General features: G+C 39.7%; 1 protein-coding gene across 1 annotated transcript; it reads right to left on the minus strand.

Annotated features, from left to right (window-relative positions):
* Positions 1 to 4,946: 4,946 nt before the first annotated feature.
* On the minus strand, positions 4,947 to 19,463 carry st8sia3 (ST8 alpha-N-acetyl-neuraminide alpha-2,8-sialyltransferase 3). Its single transcript, XM_046067315.1, has 4 exons — positions 19,300 to 19,463; positions 11,475 to 11,594; positions 8,915 to 9,472; positions 4,947 to 5,229 (listed from the first exon to the last, which is right to left on the minus strand). The coding sequence occupies exons 1-4, from the start codon at positions 19,461 to 19,463 to the stop codon at positions 4,947 to 4,949; spliced, it is 1,125 nt and encodes a 374-aa protein (XP_045923271.1).
* Positions 19,464 to 19,714: the final 251 nt, after the last annotated feature.

Here is a 19,714-nt window from a genome sequence, read left to right on the forward strand (position 1 = left end):
GCTGAAATTCAGCTACAAAATAGTTTTCCATGTTTTCTCATAAAGACATGGCAGCAAATATGAATACATGAAAAAAGAAGAGTGACTCCCTTGCAAAAAATATAATTCACAATTGATACACCTGAAAACCACATGTCTATGAGTGAACTTATCACATGTGAAATGGTGTTTCACAGGTAAGAAATTCACATTTTCTCTCATGTAAGGTGTAGGTGGCGTGGGGGTTTGACAGACTTCTGTAACTGGTTAATCACAGGTTTGACCCCTCTCATAATAATAACCAAAGTTATAATAGTCTTGTTGAATAAGTGTCTCTTTAACCATCAGACCCCATGTCTCTGTACATTTTATATTGTAAATTTATGTTTCTTTGTGGAGAATGTCTAGATGCAAATTCCAGATTACAACGTGTGAAACAATCTGGATACATGATATGATGGAAATTATGTAGCAACAGAAATATGTATCAGTTCCCATGTAAAAACACACACTTGATGGACTAGAAAAACATTAACATTCCACAAAACACAAACACTCACAAACACAGACCGAAGCAACCATAAATGCAGTTTGAACAACTGTACCATTCACAAAACCCTGAGTATACTAATGCACACATAGCCTATGGGATGCCAAGTGGGCCAAAGAAATTACAACAGCTGGGGTGTATTTTGCCATTAACCATAACCTTACTTTAGTCAAAATAATTGTACGTTTTGTGTGATATGTAAAAACTGTAATTTGTGTCTGTGAGAATATAATGCCTTTTTGTTTTAATCTGCTGCGGCCCTCTTGTCTCACACTGTCTTATGCTGGGCACATTAAAAACACTTCCAGTCCTAAAAAGTCAGAATTAGAACTCAAGTTCAAGATCTTTTTTTGCTGGTACTTGTGGCTCAATCACTTTCTTAACAAACAAAACATCTAATGCATTTTCTTATAGATACAGTAGTTATTTTCTTTCTTCAAGAACTGAAATTCCAGCCCAGGATCCCCAGGAATTGTGTTCGTATTGAACGAAAGCAGAGTTCACAGCCAATGCCAACGTTTGGAACTAATGCAAGATGTAGTGTGCCCTTAGGTGGAAAGTAAGGGTGTGGAGGTCAGGGTGATGGATGGAAAATGGCGCATCTAACATTTATACAGGAGGACCAGAGTTTGCCTTCCGTCACTATCTCCTTGTAGATTCATAATCCAGCAGCAACAACCTGCACTCTTTATCCTTGGCCCTTGTAGTTGATTATGTAATCATTTAGAACAAGGATTTAAGAATTTACAATATAACAATTTTAAAACACCTAATATTGATGTGAAATGATTTTTCTCTTTTACCCAAACACGTTTTATTAAATGTAAGCTCTAAAATGAAACATGTCAAAAAATAATAATTTCTTTCAAATCACCAACCAAAAATATTGATCAAAATATCCAAAACAATCAGGATTGTAATTTGTTTGTAAACTGTTGTGCTTACTTAGTCTTAACGTAAGATCCCTATATTCCCTTGCGCTCGAGCAGAAGCAAATGTAAATAAATAAATAAATAAAACTGTGTGTGAATAGAGCCAAAGGGCTAAAATGGAGTTTCATGAGACTGTGGGACTACAGGCTACATTCTAACAGATATCGCTGATTTTCAAACCCTGATATTTTTGAAAAACACACAAAAATGGAGGGGAAAAAATAAAGAAATTACCACAACATAGAAGAAATAAATGGCAGCATACTGGCTCAAAATGAATCTTCCTGATAAGTTGCATAGTGCTGGCTACACAACCAGCTACAGTAGCTGATGCAGTTAGTTAGTTAGTCATCTTTACAAAGGAGGTCTGTCACTTAAAAAAACTAGAACTAGCATGTAATTTGTTCAAATATATTTGAAAACAACCCACACAGCCTAATAATAATACATCGTAGAATTGACATTGTCCCATTCATTTGCAGTGCCGATGCTGTCTTATTGTCTCTCCATACTTTTATCCACAATTTAGTTATAGCTATGGTCTATCCCTGTCTGTGCTTCTCCAGCTGTTAAAGATGTCTTGTGGACTCACAAGCTTACTCTTATGTCCTTACAGATTATGGCTGAGTTTGTTGTTGCTGTGGTAGAGTATTGTACTGTATCACCCTTGTATCCAGCAAAAAAGCTCTAATAAAGCCACTGTACACTACCTGCCCACCTACCACCAAATGGCAAAAAGAAAAAGTTTGCGACTTGCTGGTGAAAAAAGCAAGCAGCAGCTTAACGAACCAAATACTTTTCTAAGGAGTTGGTTGGACCAAACCTGAGCTAAAAGGAGGTCACAAATCCTATTAAGACAATGTTGCTCTGTGTCTGCTGGATGTGCAATTAGGTAGCTGGTTTACACTTTTGCTGTAATAATTTTATAAGGCAATAATATGTCAATGGTGCGTTTCAACTTGTTCTGCTGTATCCAAGGTGCCAAAGCTTCAGGAGTTGCAGATTTAAGAATAAATGTACTGAAATCTGAAATCGAATTTTTTTAATAAACCTGTGACTAAATTACTATGCACATGACTAATCTATGATTAGTTTATCTTAATTTTGCACTCATTCTAGGTTATTGTATAAGATTAAAGTGTATCAGTGTCAACAGTAGCAACAGAGAATTATATCCTGTTTTCTTAAGCAGGCCACTATCACTGCTCTTCCTTTTCAGACTTACAGATCAGTATGTCTAATGCTAGGGTCAGACTACACGAAATCAGCCCATTAATGACCCTACCCAACAGACATGGGGTGAAGCACCAGCCCATTCTCATTCCCAGGGCATCAAATACCTGGGCTTTGTCACATCCTTTGGCATCTGGTACCAACGCACATGACTTTAGTGTCATAGTTTAACGCGCAACGGGAAGCCCTTTGGCATCATGGTTCAATAAACTGAGAGACTGGTGTGCATTTCCCATGTGAAACAAAAAGTCAACAATGATTATTTTTAGTTAAAGTGGTCATATTATGCTCATTTGCAGGTTCATCATTTTGTTTAGTGGTTGCACTAGAACAGGTTTACATGGTTTGATTTTCAAAAAACACCATATTTTTTGTCATACTGCACATTGCTGAAGCTCCTCTTTTCACCCTGTGTGTTGAACACTCCGTTTTAGCTGCAGAGTGAGGCATCTTACTTCTAAAGATCTTTGTTGGGAGTTGCGCATGCGCAGTACCTAGTTAAGGACTACTAGCCAATCAGAAGCAGAGTAGGGCGGGTCCTGAAAAGCCGGTTCAGCTGTATATCCCCTTACCAGCTTAGCAACATGGACTGGAGCAAGAGTTTCAGAGTGGTGAGTTATTAATCTGTAACAAAAGTTTCTTTCATCCATAAAGATTTAACTGAGCTCTGTCTCTACATCACAGTAACAACTTTATGTCCACTGACTGCCTGGAGGGTAGCTAGTGTTTGGAAGGGAGTAGAGAGCTGTGTGCTGCAGCTCAGAGTGTTTGTCCATCAGTGTTTTTGAGGGCGTGTCTGACAAGCCGCGCATTTTCTTGTGACGTCACAAGAAAGGGGAAGTAACGGCTGGACAACAAACGAGCTGTTTTCAGGCAGTTCTGAGCAGAGTTTTCTGTGGGAGATGGGAACTCCCTTTGGGCTGGACTTTGGGCTTTTTCACTTTGCAAACCTGTTACATGCACAAAAAAAGAGATATAACTCAATAAAGCAGAGGGGAAAAGCCAAAAAGCAGAATATGACCTCTTCTAACGTATGTAACTTAAGTCATGTAAGTTAAGTCATTTTGTTGTTTTAACCCAAACCATGATCTTTACCAAAACAAGTAGTTTTGGTGCCTTATCTTTACCAAGTTGTGGCGTTTCACAACATCAACCACTAGTTTTATTTTCAAAGAATAACCAGACATTATGTATTTATTCTGGATAACTTGACCGTGGAGCCCTTCACATGCAAAATATTAACTAAAGGGTACCCACGGTGTTAAAAAGCAACACCAAGGGGTCTCGATCATCCGTCCACACTTGTTGCCCTGGGCTGAGAACGGGTTGGGGACACCTAAAAACATCATGACAGAAGAGGAATGATGTCGCATGATGCCATCAGGTGGAACAGTGAAGTTGGTCCCTGGACCCCCTAAACCAATCACCTATGTACATCATGCAAGTTGTTAAACACAGCAAGCTATGATTGGTCAGGATGAAACATTTAGTCTGATCACAGCATTAGAAACCAGGTCACTGTAGTCAAACTACAAATAGCCACATTGCTGTCTTACAGGGTGGTTAGACCACAAGCAGCACTGGGTTAAAAAAACTCAAGGTCCTGTGTTGGTGGTAGCGTTTTGCTTCAGATACTAGAAAGACAATGAAATATGAACCAGGATATTCACTATGTCAGTAACTAATCCATCCACGAGCAACATGCGCTTGCACATTTTTGATTGGCCTACACAGTGTGTTGCAGGATGACGTTGCCTTGAATTGAAGCAAATATCTAGCCAGGTTCAACTTTTTTTGCCATGGCCCCCGGCGTCGGGACCCAAATTGTGTCAACACAGTGGTCTAGTAGAAATGAACAAGGCATCTGCCCTATTTAACGGTGCTTATGTGGGTCTGATCACAGCCATAGTTTTAAACAGTTAATCTGCATATTTTTGCGCTGTAGTGCCAGGAGTGATGAGTGAAAACACCACAAAGCAATTCATGGTTGTGATGCTGCTGAAGAGCATCGTAGCCTAAAAGTCCAGCTGCAGCCACCTATTCCAAAAAACTAGTTGCAGTCCTCTTCTCCTTTAGATTCTTGAGCCTTAGAAAATGAATAGACAGGATTTGGGGTTTTTACCCAGGGATCTTAGATAAAAACAGTTTAAGAATCCATTTCACCAATGCAGTCTTAGATCCAAGATTTTGCTTTCGCCAAAACAGCATGAATTCTTCTGTGGAGAAGCGCTGTACCTGCTGCAGTTTTAGGCCTAAGCGCAGTGGGAGAGGGTGAGCTTCAGGAGTCCCTCTTTATGCATCTTGTAGAGGAGTTTGAACTCAGCGGGCAGCTGATGGGACTCCTGCCATTTAGTGGTGAACTTGGTGCCCTTCTTGTCGTAGTAGTGGTACGGCAGCTCCTTACCCGTGTTGGGGTCCCAGCCGAAGGGCCAGAAGCCGTACAGGTGTATCTGGTTGCACATGGAGGATGCCAGCGTGTACATCAGTATGCCAGTGCTCAGGCGCTTCGGCGACAGCTGCTTGGTTTTCCAGTAGCTGTTGAGTACAAGTTAGTAGAACAATTATACATTAAAAGAAGCTTACAGGTTTCAAATTGCATGCAGTGTAAGTAAGGGAATTCAATCTTGAATAGATCAAAGTGAAACCCTTAAATGTTGACTCTGCTGCTCAGTTATCTCTTACATTAATGGTTCAGGATTTAAATTACTCAAATTAATGTTTTGTTTCATGATTTTTTGGTGATAAAAAAAAAGGCAATTTATTTATTGGCCTTTATTTCCTGGGAGAACCAGTTCTTCATTTAAAACTTATATTCGATCCAGACCTTTATTTTTATTTCCCTGTTTTATTCGTAAATATAATATTGTAGATGGGATTAGGATTAGCATTCTCTGTTCTTGATGTTTTCTGTTAATGCAAAGTCAACATTTCCTCCATGTTTACGTGTCATCTTCAGGACAGTACATTCAGTATAGTGTACATTACAGCACTATAACAGTACAACAGAGTGATGTCACACCCACCACTCTGCTACTCTAAGTTTCTCTACAGAAACGCTGTCTTCATGCTCTAATGGACCCTTCGCTAAGCCCCGCTCCCCCTTAGATACTGTTGCTAAGTCCGACAAACTGTCGGCGCTGCCACTGTCTATTACTGCACTCCCCGGAGAAATATTGTCAAATTAGTTGGAAAAAGCGATCTCAGAAAGAAGCAGACACTAAAAATAAATATGATAAAATTGTCATAATCAGTAAGCTACCGACAGTGAAACTGAGTACTTCCTGTCTTGATATTTAACAATAAAAGCCTTCCTGCAGCTCAAAGAGAATAATCTATCCATTTCCTGGTAGGCATTTAAGGTATCACCTTAAGGTGTCACCTGCAGGAGGTGTTCAGTTTCACTGATACCTTAACTGCAATCAAAAAAATGTCAGCAATCACAATTAGTGAACTAACAGTTTTTCTGTTAGAGATATTGTAGCAGAGACGAGAGTATGAAATGACCCTGCATTGGCACTGATGGAATTAGTCCACTGGAAATCTACATATTGCCAAATTTACCATGTGAGGTATTAAAGTACAGGTAAGTCCACGTTCTGATAAATGCATGAATTAGATTAATATATATTAAGTATTTATTTGTTTGGGTGACATATGAATGGAAGCATAAATCAGAATTTCAGTAAAACAAAGCAAAAAAATAACAGTTGTGCCTACTTATTTCAGCAAGACTCACAAAATTCAGAATAAACTGTTATTGAAAGCAATGGCTTCAGATGGTTAAATAAAAAATAAAAACAATCTATTCACTGCTGATGCTTTCATTAGGGAGTCTTGCTCTGCATCGTCACAGAAGGGTAACTCTCCAAACTGGCCTCAACAAAAGCATTTCCAGGAGTCCTTGAGGTGCTGAAAGCCGTCTGAGCTGCTTAAATGTGTTAATTCTTCTAGAGCAAGAAGTTTTAATGGGATTGGTGAAGATTAAGCTACTGTACAAGCAGCCTATTCTGCTTCTACAACACTAAGCACCCGACTTAAATCCCTCTCCACACAAAACACCACTCTGTGCCATACCTTTCACTAAATAGCTGTTTCCTTATAATCCAGCTTTGGGGCCTAAATCTCCTCTTTGCCATATAGAGCACAGCTCAGAACAATATAACGACACATTAGTTTCCACAAACAGGACAAAGATAACACTGGGACATTTTAAACACAGACAGACATGAAGATAGAGAAAGAGAGAGAGATGGGCAGTGTGAGAACTGTTGCCAATGAACATAATCCAAACAGCAATTAACTTCCCTCCAAAGGGTATTACTAGTAATTTTATAGAGAAACGGGGTTGGGCTTTAAAATCTATATTCTTTTTTAACATCAACAAATCTCCTCAAAAGCCCAAAACCCAACAATGAATGGATACGGCGTATACCTCTATGCCATAGAGGCCCATACATGTCAAAAACTGAGCTGTAAAGCATTGAGAAACAGACTAATGCATTGTTGGTTTTGAGCTTTTCATGGAATTTGTTGACAGTTTAAAAAATGCAATCTGTATCTGGATATGTTTTCTGGATCCGTTGCTTCCCTGGACTCGGAACACACCATGTTAGTTGACAAAATATTCTAGCTCCGCCTACCTACTTTGCATATTCTGATCTGATAACACTGCGGGCAGAATGAAGATAATTAGGTTGTTTATTAAAACCACGTGCAAAAGGCCCGTGTTAAGATGTCATTATTCAGATAACATTGCATATCCAGATACAGATCCCAGGAGAATAGCAGGTGGAGATTGGTGGCCCGTACTACAAAGCGGGGTAACTGGCTTATCCGGGTAACTTCAGGAGTAACTTCGTGACGTCGGGTGTAACTTCCCAGTTAACCCGTACTACGAAAGGTGGATAGGTGTTACCCGAGCATAAATTGCACATGGCAATTTATGTTGCCATGTGCAATTTACGCTGCATCTCTAAACGGCTCCGAGCAGGTTTTGTTCGTGGTTACCGTGCACGTGGACTACACACCGCATCTGTACTCAGTGTTAATGATGAGAAGTTGGATATCATTACACACCACTTCATAAAATATGTTTAGATTTCATCCTGATTTGTTCCACTGAGGTTGCAATGAAGTTCTTGGTGATTTTAGAGAGGAAGTCTTAATTAGGCGGGATCATTTCTTAGATTTAGCCCATCTGTATAATTGAATTCTCCTAAGTGTTTTCACATATTTAGATTGACTATTTTACGTGTCCAAAAAATAGGGAGCCTGGGTCGGGGTTAATAACTAAGAAAAAAAAAAGAATCCTAGGTGAAAGTGAAATTTACAAGAAGACAAATCAGAAATTCCCTGAAATTAATGTCACAAAAAATCGAAAATCACTCTGGTGTTTTCTTCTGAATATACCCGATCCAAGGTGAAGTCTCTTCGTTGCATGATAGTGATTGGGGGCTAAACTCAGGAGTATTTCCTCACTGCTAAATCCAATTGCAAAGTTTAATATAACTTTCCAGTGCATGCATAATAGGCTACACAGCAGACGTGTGTGTGATGTTGCAGCCTTGCAAAGTGAAGTTTCTCTCATAAATGTGTGATTATAATGTCAGAGAATATTCAAGTTTTTTACTTGTAGATGAATTCTGTCTCGGATTATTCCCCCTCTCCGCTGGCTCCTTTTTTTCTATTACAATGGCCCTTATGTGCAGTTTTACCTTTACATCTTAATCATATTACACATAAAAGAAGAGCCCATAAAATACATAATAGAGATTTAAACAACAATAAGAACACTGTGAAGATAATTAGGCTACAAATTTACTCAATGTGATGCCAACAAGCCTCCCTGGCTTTGTCGTCCGCCAGATATTAGATTTAGTTGTTAACATGTCTTGACATTCATAATTTCCTGACACTACCAACATGCATTCCTCTGGAGAAATACGGAGCATGCGCCGTTGCGAAAAAACTCTGCCTGCACGGCCGAACACGCCCCTTTTAAGCGAACACGCACCAACTCCAATTAAGTTAACATGGGGTTAACACGGACTCAACTAACCAACATCTTATCCACCGTTTAACTCCAGTGTAGGCGGTCAGAGTTTGTCAACCCTGAGTTTACCTGATAACCCCGAGTTAACTTTGAGTAGGTTGAACTCCCTTCGTAGTACAGGCCAGGGGTCTTTGTTTTTATGTACTACAGTGATACTGTGTGTCTTACTTGTTGATATACTGCATGATGTTTCCGGGCCATGCCAACTGGACCTTCAGCTGACCTTGATGTTCCACGAAGAAGTCCACCAGTGTCCTCGTCACTGTTGCTGACGTGTGGAAGAAAAATGCTGGGATCCACAGGATGGCGCCGTCCAGCTTTTTCAGGCTCAGGAAGAAGTTGTTCCTGTCTTGCACAGTCAGTAAATTGTTGTAGTATTTCTCCAGGATACTGGGGTTAAAGGTTGTCATGTTGGTCCGCCGCCCAACATCCTTCTTAAAGATCTCGGTCGGTGCAAAGTTGCAGCGGAAGACAAAGTCAAACTTCTCAATCTGGGCGCCACAGCGCGAGCCGGTGAGGATGCCACTGTTGCCGACCACGGCACAGACATTGTAGTGCTTGTTGAGGATTGGGGATGCCTCAGGGAGGAGTGAGCGGAAGTTCTCGCCAATTGAAAAAACATACTTGTGGCTGGAGTAGTCGTAGTGCATCAGCTGTCCTATTCGGACTGAGCCTCGTGTCAGTGTGAAGTTGTGGGGGATGTCGATGTATTGAGAGATCTCCTTTCTGCAAGACAAAAAAGTTTTATTATCTTCTTTTATTATCTTATTGTAAGCATCTACAAGTCTGGCTAAATAATATCTGTTTACATAAATGGAACAATTTCATAGCAACCATACATGCTTCAGCGGAGGCCAATCCACAGGTGCAATACCTGCACAGTGTGTAATCAAAACACCATGAACCTTCCAACTCAATACAAACCCAATACCTCCTGCAGTTCTAAACATGAAGGGAAGTCATTGAAAAATTTGAGAATTTTTTGAGGAAACCTATGTTGAAACATAGGACTATTTAAAATTTGCATACTTTAAGATCCAATATTTCTGTGGGTCTGGCAGTGTATATGTTCATCACTACGTTGAATACATATGTTCAAAAAAGAAGAAGTAATAATATACAGCAGCGGTTGGCAAATAAGTTCTGCATCGGAGCAATTTTTTTTACCCGTTAGCTGGTGGGTGAGAATTTAAGACATATTTGACCTAAATGTTACAGTGTTTGTTTGTCTTTCACATGCTCACAATAAAGAACGTGCTGCAGTGTGTGTGTTCCTGTGTTTGATCCACATCCATTAACCTACGGACGCTTATTTTCATTTCCCCAGTATATTCAGGCAGTGGACATTTAGGATAATCATGTTTTCTGAAGGCTCTTTCAGAGGTGTGTCAAGCAGGCTACAGACTCTTTGCAATGATTCAAAGTAAAAGCTCTCAATTCAACGCGAAATAAGGCATTGAGGTAAAAAATGTTCTCATGCTTTAATTTTGTAGGCAAAGTATATATTTTTTGCCGCTGTCAAAGCACCATAATCTGGCCACGGGCCAGATATTATTGCTGGTGGGCAGTTTTGGCGAGGGTCCATAATCACAGAGAGAAGTAATGTTTTTCTCTTGTCAGTGTTTGTATAAACTTCATTTATCATGTGGTTTATAATAGACTGTGATACAGAAACAGTGACAATGTATCACAGTTGCCAAATTGCAATGACATATGGTTTTACTGAATAAAGTAAATATAATTTCATAATGTACCTAAAGAAACCTCATTTCATTCCAGGCTACTCTCTGCTGTGTCAGAAGACGACACCTTTTGTCCTGGGTCAGCCACTCTGTGAAAGGGGGAGGGGGGGTTGCGATTCACAACCAGACCGCTAGATGCCGCGAAATCTTACATACTTATGCCAGGAATCCACTGACTATAGCTACGGCACGTTAGAGCTGCACCACAGTTTTGATCCGTCCATAGCCCGGCGTCAAAGTCCACTGGAAATGTCTGAGAAGCGTTTCAGCAGCGGAGCGCGCAGCCTGCCCCACATAATTTACTTGTTATTAATTTGGCCTTTTTGTGCTTCTACTACCTTCACAGCTCTATGTGACCCCACTTCATTCCGTCAACTTCTGGCTGCATTTTCCACAAGGAGCATTTCAGAATCAGAGCATTTTGCCTGCCTGATTTTGCTGACATGTTTAGATTTTGATTTGGTAATCAGTGTTTGCATTTTGTGCTTCTACTGTGATTAAGTAGGCTACATGGTAAAATGATTTCTTTTGTGTCTGTTTTAACCGTGTTTATTGTTCCCACAGTGTGTTTTATTTAGAAAAACAACCGGATTCTCTATACCGTTCTGTGTCTGACTTCCTGCCTGGTTCGCACAGCGGCCGCGTCTGGTGGACTCAGAAGCATTGACTATAATGGTGATTACCTCTGGAAACCAGTTTTCTGCTGTGAAACCTGGAGCTCTTTCACCAGAGAAGAGCTCAAGAACATTGGGGAGACAACACCAGTGGATTTATTTCCCACTTTTCTGTTTAACATGTATGAGTAACTAAATGAATAAATAACCATATCTCAAAGATTTATTTGAGATTTGTATTTACAATATGCATGAAAGTTTAACTTGGAAAGTCTACAACTAAAAGTGATGTGACATAATCAGCTGTGTGTGTGTTTGTGTGTGTGTGTGTGTGTGTGTGTGTGTGTGTGTGTGTGTGTGTGTGAAACCTACTTCAGCTGTATAAAAGCAGTGCTGTTGTAGCTCCATTTAGAAGAGTTCTGCAGGTCCTCACTGAGAGCGTTGGTCAGAGGAGTGAAAGCTGGATCCAGATACTTCATTGCCAGCTGGGAGCTACACAGCGAGAGGGAGGAGATGTATGTCATGTATGTTAACCCAGTCTTCCTGTGTTAGGAGGAGGTCAGCTTCATCCACTAGCACTTCAAAATGTTTTGAGCAGCATTTTAACTGTTTTAAAACAGGGTGTGTAGGTAATGCAAAATATTTACCTGCATTGAAAACCATTGAAGGATCATTTGTCAGACAGGCCAAGAAATACAAGCAGTCAGGCGATCAGACAGGTGGTAAACAAGCAAACACCTGAGTCACATTATTGAAATCACTTTTTTTGGAGGTAGAAGCTGTTACACACCAGGTCCAAACTGAAATTACAATGCAAATGCTGAAATTGTTAAGGAAAACTAATCTGAGGTCAAATGTTACACTTTTTCATGTTCTGTTTAGTTTTCTTCTGGGCAGCAGCAATGATAATATTTCGTTCTTTCATGTTTCTGAACAAAAGAAAAAGAGTTGAGTTCATCCAATCAACCACAGATGAGAATGTTAAAAATGTTTCTTTGGTATGTAAGAAGCAACAGAAACACAAGGATTTACCAACGTCTTTTTTTTTTTGTATTTGATTTGTAAATATCTTGCACATATATGTAAACTTGGTGTGGACATACCTCAAAACTGTTCATCAAATGACTGCTTGTGTTTTTTGATGCAATAGTAGAAATGCTGTCCTAAACTACAAAAATAAAACCCAATAAAAATAAAGATTTGTTTAATATTTAAGTACCAATTTCAATATTATATTTTAATATTTTTACATATCTGATGTTGTGTACCAACATCTTAAAGCTAAAATGCCTCCAAAAGAAGTTGATTGAAAGGAGCCATTCGGCATATATATACATGTATATATATGTGTGTAGTGTATATATATATCTATATATATAGATATATATATCTATATATATACTACTGCATTGTTGGTTTGACAGTTATACTCATTATAAACACAGATTCAGCCTCTTTTCAACTCTCGTATCTACAATAAAATCAACCCAGTGTACTGTGGGGAAATAAGCAGTAAGGTCATACTGTTGCAGAAATTATGTCCATCTTAGCAAGTTATTCATAGTTAATTTGACTTCATATGTGGAGTGAAATATTTACCCTTCAACCAGATTTGGTTCCATGTACTTCTTTCACTTTCCAGATGGTTTAAAAACAACTTACTGTCCACATTTTGAAATGATGCCATGTTCACTGCATTTCAAAACATTTAAACAGCATGACAAATCCACTGATGTCACCTCATCGGTAGTTGGTTGGTAAATGTGATCTCATTTTAAGACTGAACATGAGGTCAAGTACTTGATAAGATGAACACTTTTGTTGCAGTGCAAGAAGCCTCAACTCTTGCAGTTCTACAAGTGTTTATAACATAAATCCAAGACTTAACCAGACGAATAACCAGGTGCTAATTTACAGTAAGCTTTTCTATATGCCTAGCCTGTTTTTTTTTTTGCATGGAAACCTTGACATTTTTAACGTAGGCCTATTTTAGTTTTTCTTCTCCATGGTGCTGTCCCCTGGTAGAATGACTTCCATCTAAGCCACTTCAGAACAGGCATGGTGGACTTTTCTTTGTACTGGACTTGACTGACTCTAAGAAAGACAAAGAGGTTTTTCCACAATGTTGGAAATTTGATTCAATCAGAGAACTTGCCTCTTTAACTCTAATTATCTGCCTTTGTCGAAACATCAAAATGTCAAGGTTTCAGGTCAAGACTCTGCTATGGCAGAAACAACTGGTCAAATAGTATTTGCAAAGTTTGGTTCATCTTGCATGAAGTACAAGGTCGTTAGAATTTACTGCATCAGGACAGTTCAGACAGTGTCAGATGTTTGATCACTGAGATTTTGATGAAATCCACCACCAAAAGCCCATGTAATCATTCAGACATCATCTAACTTACTGCCCTGCATGGCAGTGCTCCATGATTCTCTGCCAGTCTCACGCAAACCTAAAAAGTAGGTGTAAATACTGTTTGACCTGGATCTGATGGCAGTCAGACCTCCAGCAGCTTTATTTTGTTGTTGCAGCGTCCGCCATCTTTGTAGTGAGGCTCAGCCAGAGAGGTGCAGTGCTGAATCAGGATCAGCATGAAATAGCTACTGTGTGGAATTTGCCCAGACAAATACTGTAGAAATACTAAAGATGCACAAATTGCAGTTGGGAAAGGATTTCACTTTTTCAGTCTTTATATTTGCAAGTTATTCTGTATAAGATTAGATAATCACTAAAAATGATATTTTTTTGGGCTGCATACTACTTTATGACTGATCCCCAAATATTTAGATGATTATTTTCAGTGTCAAGGAACAGAACTTTGAATAAACTGAAATAACTCAAAACTTCTGTCTATAAGTTTCTTTCGCTGGAATAATTAGATAATGTGCCACACTATTCTGTTGTCAAATACTGACAAATACTGGCTAAATTCCACACCAAGGGATCTGATAGAAGTGTGGAAAAAAACTCTCATTTCATGCTGTTTCAAATCTAACACCGCACCGTCCAAAAGGCTTCAGAGAAAATTCAGGCTCAAAGACTCGTCGTTGCTTTGCGTTGTTATTGACACAAATACTTAGATGGCTGCAGTTTTCCGTGCGGCCAAAAAAAGCTGAAGCAGAAGCTGCTTATGGTTTTACAAGAAAGAGCAAAGATTCCGCTGCTACAAATGTGAAACAAAAACTTTTCAAATGATCAACAGAAAGTAGTTAGCTGTTTGTTTTTTTCTTGCTCAGTGTCAGACCACAGATAGATAGATAGATAGATAGATAGATAGATAGATAGATAGATAGATAGATCTTAAAATAAAAGAAAAGGAAAAACAGAGTACTTCCTTGTGGTTTTTAAATAAAATGTCAGCACTCTGTATTCACCTCAGGTCAGGTTTGCGAGGTGGCCTCTCACTGCAGGAGGAATGTAAAACAAAAACAGAATAGAAGAGAAAAGAATAATCTCACTCTTATCTTAATCATCACCATTGACTTTAAAATGACATTTAACTGACAGACAGGAATACCTACAGCAGACTATAAAGAGGTGAAGTGCATTTTTTATCATATTAGTATAACAATTAAAACACTTGTGATGTAATACAGCTCTAATAGTGATCACTGAGTTGTATGGCACTTTTTGCCACTTGCTGTGGCAACATAATAAAAAGACAAACAGTAACAGTATAAGACATTTTGTTTTTTTACTTGGCCACTAGAAGTTTGATGTAAACCACAAATTAATTTCAATGGTAAAGTTTGAATGTATTAAAAATTCTTCCACAACGTTTTGCAATGGTAGGTTGTCGGTCGCTTATCCTGTGAAATATCTCGACATCAGCCAGATGGATTGGCACAAAATTTAGTACAGACATGCATGGCTCCCAGAGAAAGAATCCTAATGACTTTTAAGATCCTCTGACTACTGTTTATAGCTAGTGTCACAATCAATAAAGGGTGCAATGAAGCCCTAAACAAAACTACAGTGCAATTTCATGTGTAAAACTTTTGGGAAGTTCTTCTCTGCCTCAAACAGTACAATATACATACAGTATAACTAACCAGGTAGAAGTAATCTTTACTGCTGAATGATTTCACACCATAGAAAAATTAAATTCTTCGCTGCATGACATCTTGACTGAAAGCATTGCATGTGTGATGAGTGCCTAGTAACAAGAATAGGAGGTGCTCGACCATTGGTTACAACAGCTTGCGGAGCAAATGCATCCAGGGATGCTCTATCAAGCATAAACAAGGCTTCAATGTGTTCAGTAAATCCGACCATTAGAGTCCAGTCAGCGGAAATGTGGGCAAGATGGGCCTAGAGGAAGCATCAGGGGGTTGCCTTTTTCATTTGGAATATGCTCTTTTTCATTGTAATCTGGCCAACAGTTCTGGACAGACCATCAGATGGACTAACACGCTCTTATCCACTGGCTGCACCGCATACAAAGCAAGACCAAAATTTCCCCGAATCACCCTGTTCCTGATGGTAAACTCTCAGTCCACAACAACACAGCAGGAAACGTATACAGCTTCGTCCACTAGCCGAGTGTTTTCTCATCAAAATGCTGCTCTCCTTCACATCTAACTCACTCTGAGCGTAACCTTGGCCTGCAGTGACAGCGAGCAAGGAGGAAAATGATTACAGGCAGGGGCGAAATGAATGCGGCTCTCGTGCTGTAAATCAGAGCCAAGGACGGCTTGCTGACCTCCAGAACCGTCATCAGAACGATGCTGTTTTATAATCCCACTCCAGACCTGCCCAAACATGTTGGACAACAAAGATTTACAGAATGATTTTCCTGCGGTGGCCCTACAAAAACCTCTCTCCCCTACTAAGAGCTCTCGTGGTGTCAACAGACATCCTGTTTGGACTGGAATCAGATGTAAACACACACACAGGGTCTGTCCATCTCAAACTAGTTCTGTGGGTGGTCAGACACACAGCCTCATTAACAATAATCTACTAATTGAGAGCGTAAGCACCGCCCCCTCACTTAGCTCACCTCTGGCCTATTAGCTTCTGTTCCTCAATGTATTTTCTCATGAAAGGTGTCTTTGATTAGTCTTTCTGTTGTGTGCAGAATTTCAAATCACTATATTCTAATTTTCATATTATACTTGGGTCACAGTTAATGTACAAGCAAACTATGTACTTAATACAGCTGGTGAAAGCTAAAGATTGTGCTGTCGAGAAAACCAATCATACAAACTGATGCTGAAATGAATTTACTTTTAAATTCGGGGTCCATTTTGAATGGGGACCATGGTGCCATGTTTTGTTCCAAAAATAAGCTATTATATTCAAATATTATTCAGGAAGAGAGAGGGAGGTTCAAATTTAAGGGGGAAATCCCATTTCAAAACAAACAGGACACGGACAACCAGGAAAAGTTTTTGCATTAAAGCTATGGAAGAGTCTCAATGAGGAACTAAAGCAATGTCCAAACATAAATCAGTTTAAAATCAGGTAGAAAGATGTAGTTTTCATGGGTTACAGGGATGAAGAAGGAGGTGAATAATCAACTGGAGCTAGTATTTATTCTCAGTTTCATTGTTGTTGTTGTTGTTATTTCCCTTTTTCTTTCGTTTTATTTTCTTTTTTCCTTTTTTAAATAATTGGTGTACTTTTTGAATTTCTTTTTTGTATGACAAAGTAGATATGTAAATGTAAATACGGGATGCGGGAAGATTAATTATAAGCATTTGATTTGTGTACAGGGGATGGGATTTAATAAGTTTTTATTTCCTCTTCCCACTACTTTTCAAATATGTAAGAACACTGACAAGAATTTCAAAAAATGTATGTACTATTATTAATTTATTTCTTATTGTTTGATTTAATTATCTTGATTTGTTTATTTGATAGGATTTTCTTGTCGGATGTTTTTGTTTTACATATATTCTAAAGAAACACTTAAAATTAAAAAAATTTACATTACATTTAAAAATTTAACTGAGACAACAAAGCCCTTTGAAATTGCTCCCACTCTCACTCGTCTATCTGACTGGATTCTTCTACACAGCAATGGTGGCTGAGGCTCATGGATATTGTAGTTTATAAAAACATCCATCATGACAAACTTAAAATAACAGTGTTACTTTTAGAAGTAGTTGTAGTAAAATTAACAGGTTTTGTGTGACATGATGGAATATTTTTAAATGTTTAAATGTATAATTAACATAGCTGGAACGCACTGGATCTGTCCAAGTTTCAAACATACAACTACCAGCACATCCAAAGCTCACTAATGAACATGCCGTGTCTCATCTGCTCAATTCCTACAAAAAACAAAACGTTACAATCTGAATGTAAAAACATTTTTGGCTTGGAGGGAGTTATGTTCTTTAACTGTTTCTTGGTGAACAGCTTCTGGCCGCAGGGGCTGGAATCATGTCGTCACTGTGAGGTCACCAGCAGCGAATCCGGTACGTCGCTGCGTTGAAAACATCTAAAACTAAAAACACCATGTCAGTTTCAGCCTAGATCCCCATCCACAGGGAGGTCAGTGCAGTTACCCGCAAATATTTTGTCCACCTCAACTGAGCAGAGGGTTTAGGCATCTGTAACCAGAGTCCCATAATCTCATATCTTATTTATGGTTATCAAAATAAAAGTCTGCTAATATGTTGTGATGTCTACTTTTTAAGTAAGAGGCTTGTTCACACCTCTCTGTGATATTTCACTGCTCTAAAGCTTCTTCTTGGTTGTTAAACTGTGAACAAATGAAGCAAAGTGGTTTGTTTTTCACAGCTGAAGATGCTGTTGAGGTAAATGCTGTTCACCACAATACTTACACATACATATACTTATATACAATACAGGCAAAACTATGTGGACACCTGAAAATTGAAACCGTCTGATGATCCCAAAACCATGGACATTAATGTGCTGCTACTACAGCTTCCACTCTTCAGGTTTCAGGCCACCAGATTTTAGAACCTGGCTGCAGGGGTTCGCTCCCATTAGTGAGGTCCAACACTGATGTTGGTTGTGATAAGCCTTTTCTCACAGTCAGTGTCCCAGTTCCTCCCAAAGGTGTTGCAGGGGGTCGAGGTCAGGGCTCTGTGCAGACCATTCAAGTTCTTCCACTCCAAACTGTGAAAACCATTTCTTTATGGAGCTGGCTTTGTGCGTGGAGGCATTGTCATGTTGAAACAGGAAAGAGCCTTCCCTAAATTTTTACCACAAAGTAGCCCATTATAGGGTTACTGCACTCATCATGGGCGATCCCACACCACACGATTTAATGCCACTGTTCAATGAAGGAGTGTGGCCAAGACACAATGTAACAGCATGGAGGTCAGGAAGGTGGGAGGGCGAGTTGGGCATACAACGTTCATGAAGAAACAAGAGTTTGCCTCACGTCACAATCCACAAGTTAATGTTCACTTTTTAAAAACTGTACCGATGATCTTTCCCTAACCCTAACCATACTGTAAGGTAGTTGCCATGTACAGATATTGTTGAAAGAAAAATACTGCATTGGACATTAACTTTGGATTTGCAGAATGATCTAAAATCAGCTTTCTTTCTAACAGTACAGTTCAACAAAAATCACTTTTGTCTAAAATATCATTGTATACTGTTGCATTACAATTTTCCCTTATTGGAACAATAGGGGCCCAGTTCAAACCATGATACACAGCCCTGGACTAAAACTACCCTAAAGTGTGTGGATAGGGATGCATATTGTTGGCCCTCTAGTGTAGGCCTATGAGGAGAATTTGCATTTTAAACATGTATGGTCTGAGAAACAAAAAATCTATTGGGACCGTGATTAATCAAACTATAGAGCATGAGAAATACTGCGTGAAACCACAGCAGCAGCTGACAGGCCTCAGACAGCAGAGAGGCCTTCATCTGAGTCTGATCAGTGCCACATCTTCCTGAGCTACCTAAAATATATTCAGGCTTTTGTATTTTTCTGATTTGATTGCTCAGACTGACCATCAAAAACTGAGAGATGAATGTGCAACTGGAAAATTATACAACAGCAATACTAAACATCATTTATGAGGATTCAAGACTCTCAAGCACATAGCATATAATGCACCAACTGTATGCTACCTTCAAATTGTTTTCTACCCAGTCAGCATGTACCCCACATAGCTAAAAATAAAATCCAAACACTCAGCTCATCTGATGCAAACCAACAGTCAGCATTTCCATCTGCAGCTCTACCTCCAGGCCTGGACTCACCGAAACCCGGCGTGAAACATCGACATCCTGGATCCTCCATTAGGTCCGTATCTGGGGGTGCTGAGCAGGAAGTCCTTTTTGATGGAAACGTAGCTGATGAGTGAGAGGATGAGCAGCGCCACGCTGAACATGACCAGCCCCAGCGCGCTGACGATCCGCACCATCCTACCTCTCTGAGGGCCCCAGCGCCCCTGGACCGGAGGATCACTGACCGGCCAGCGCGAAGAGACGGCGAGCGCCCAGGCGCACCGCATCAGCGGCAGAGAGAGTGCGGAGACGTGAAGACGACGCGCGCTTCACGCAGATTTCAGAGTCCTGGCGCGGTAGCGGCAGCGGCGACGCATGGGCGGCGAACTGGAATGCAGAAATGCAAAAGGACGGACAGGCGAACAAGGACGCACAACCCGATTTATTG

Source organism: Micropterus dolomieu, linkage group LG13 (assembly GCF_021292245.1).
Source record: "Micropterus dolomieu isolate WLL.071019.BEF.003 ecotype Adirondacks linkage group LG13, ASM2129224v1, whole genome shotgun sequence".
Classification (NCBI taxonomy): Eukaryota; Metazoa; Chordata; class Actinopteri; order Centrarchiformes; family Centrarchidae; genus Micropterus; species Micropterus dolomieu.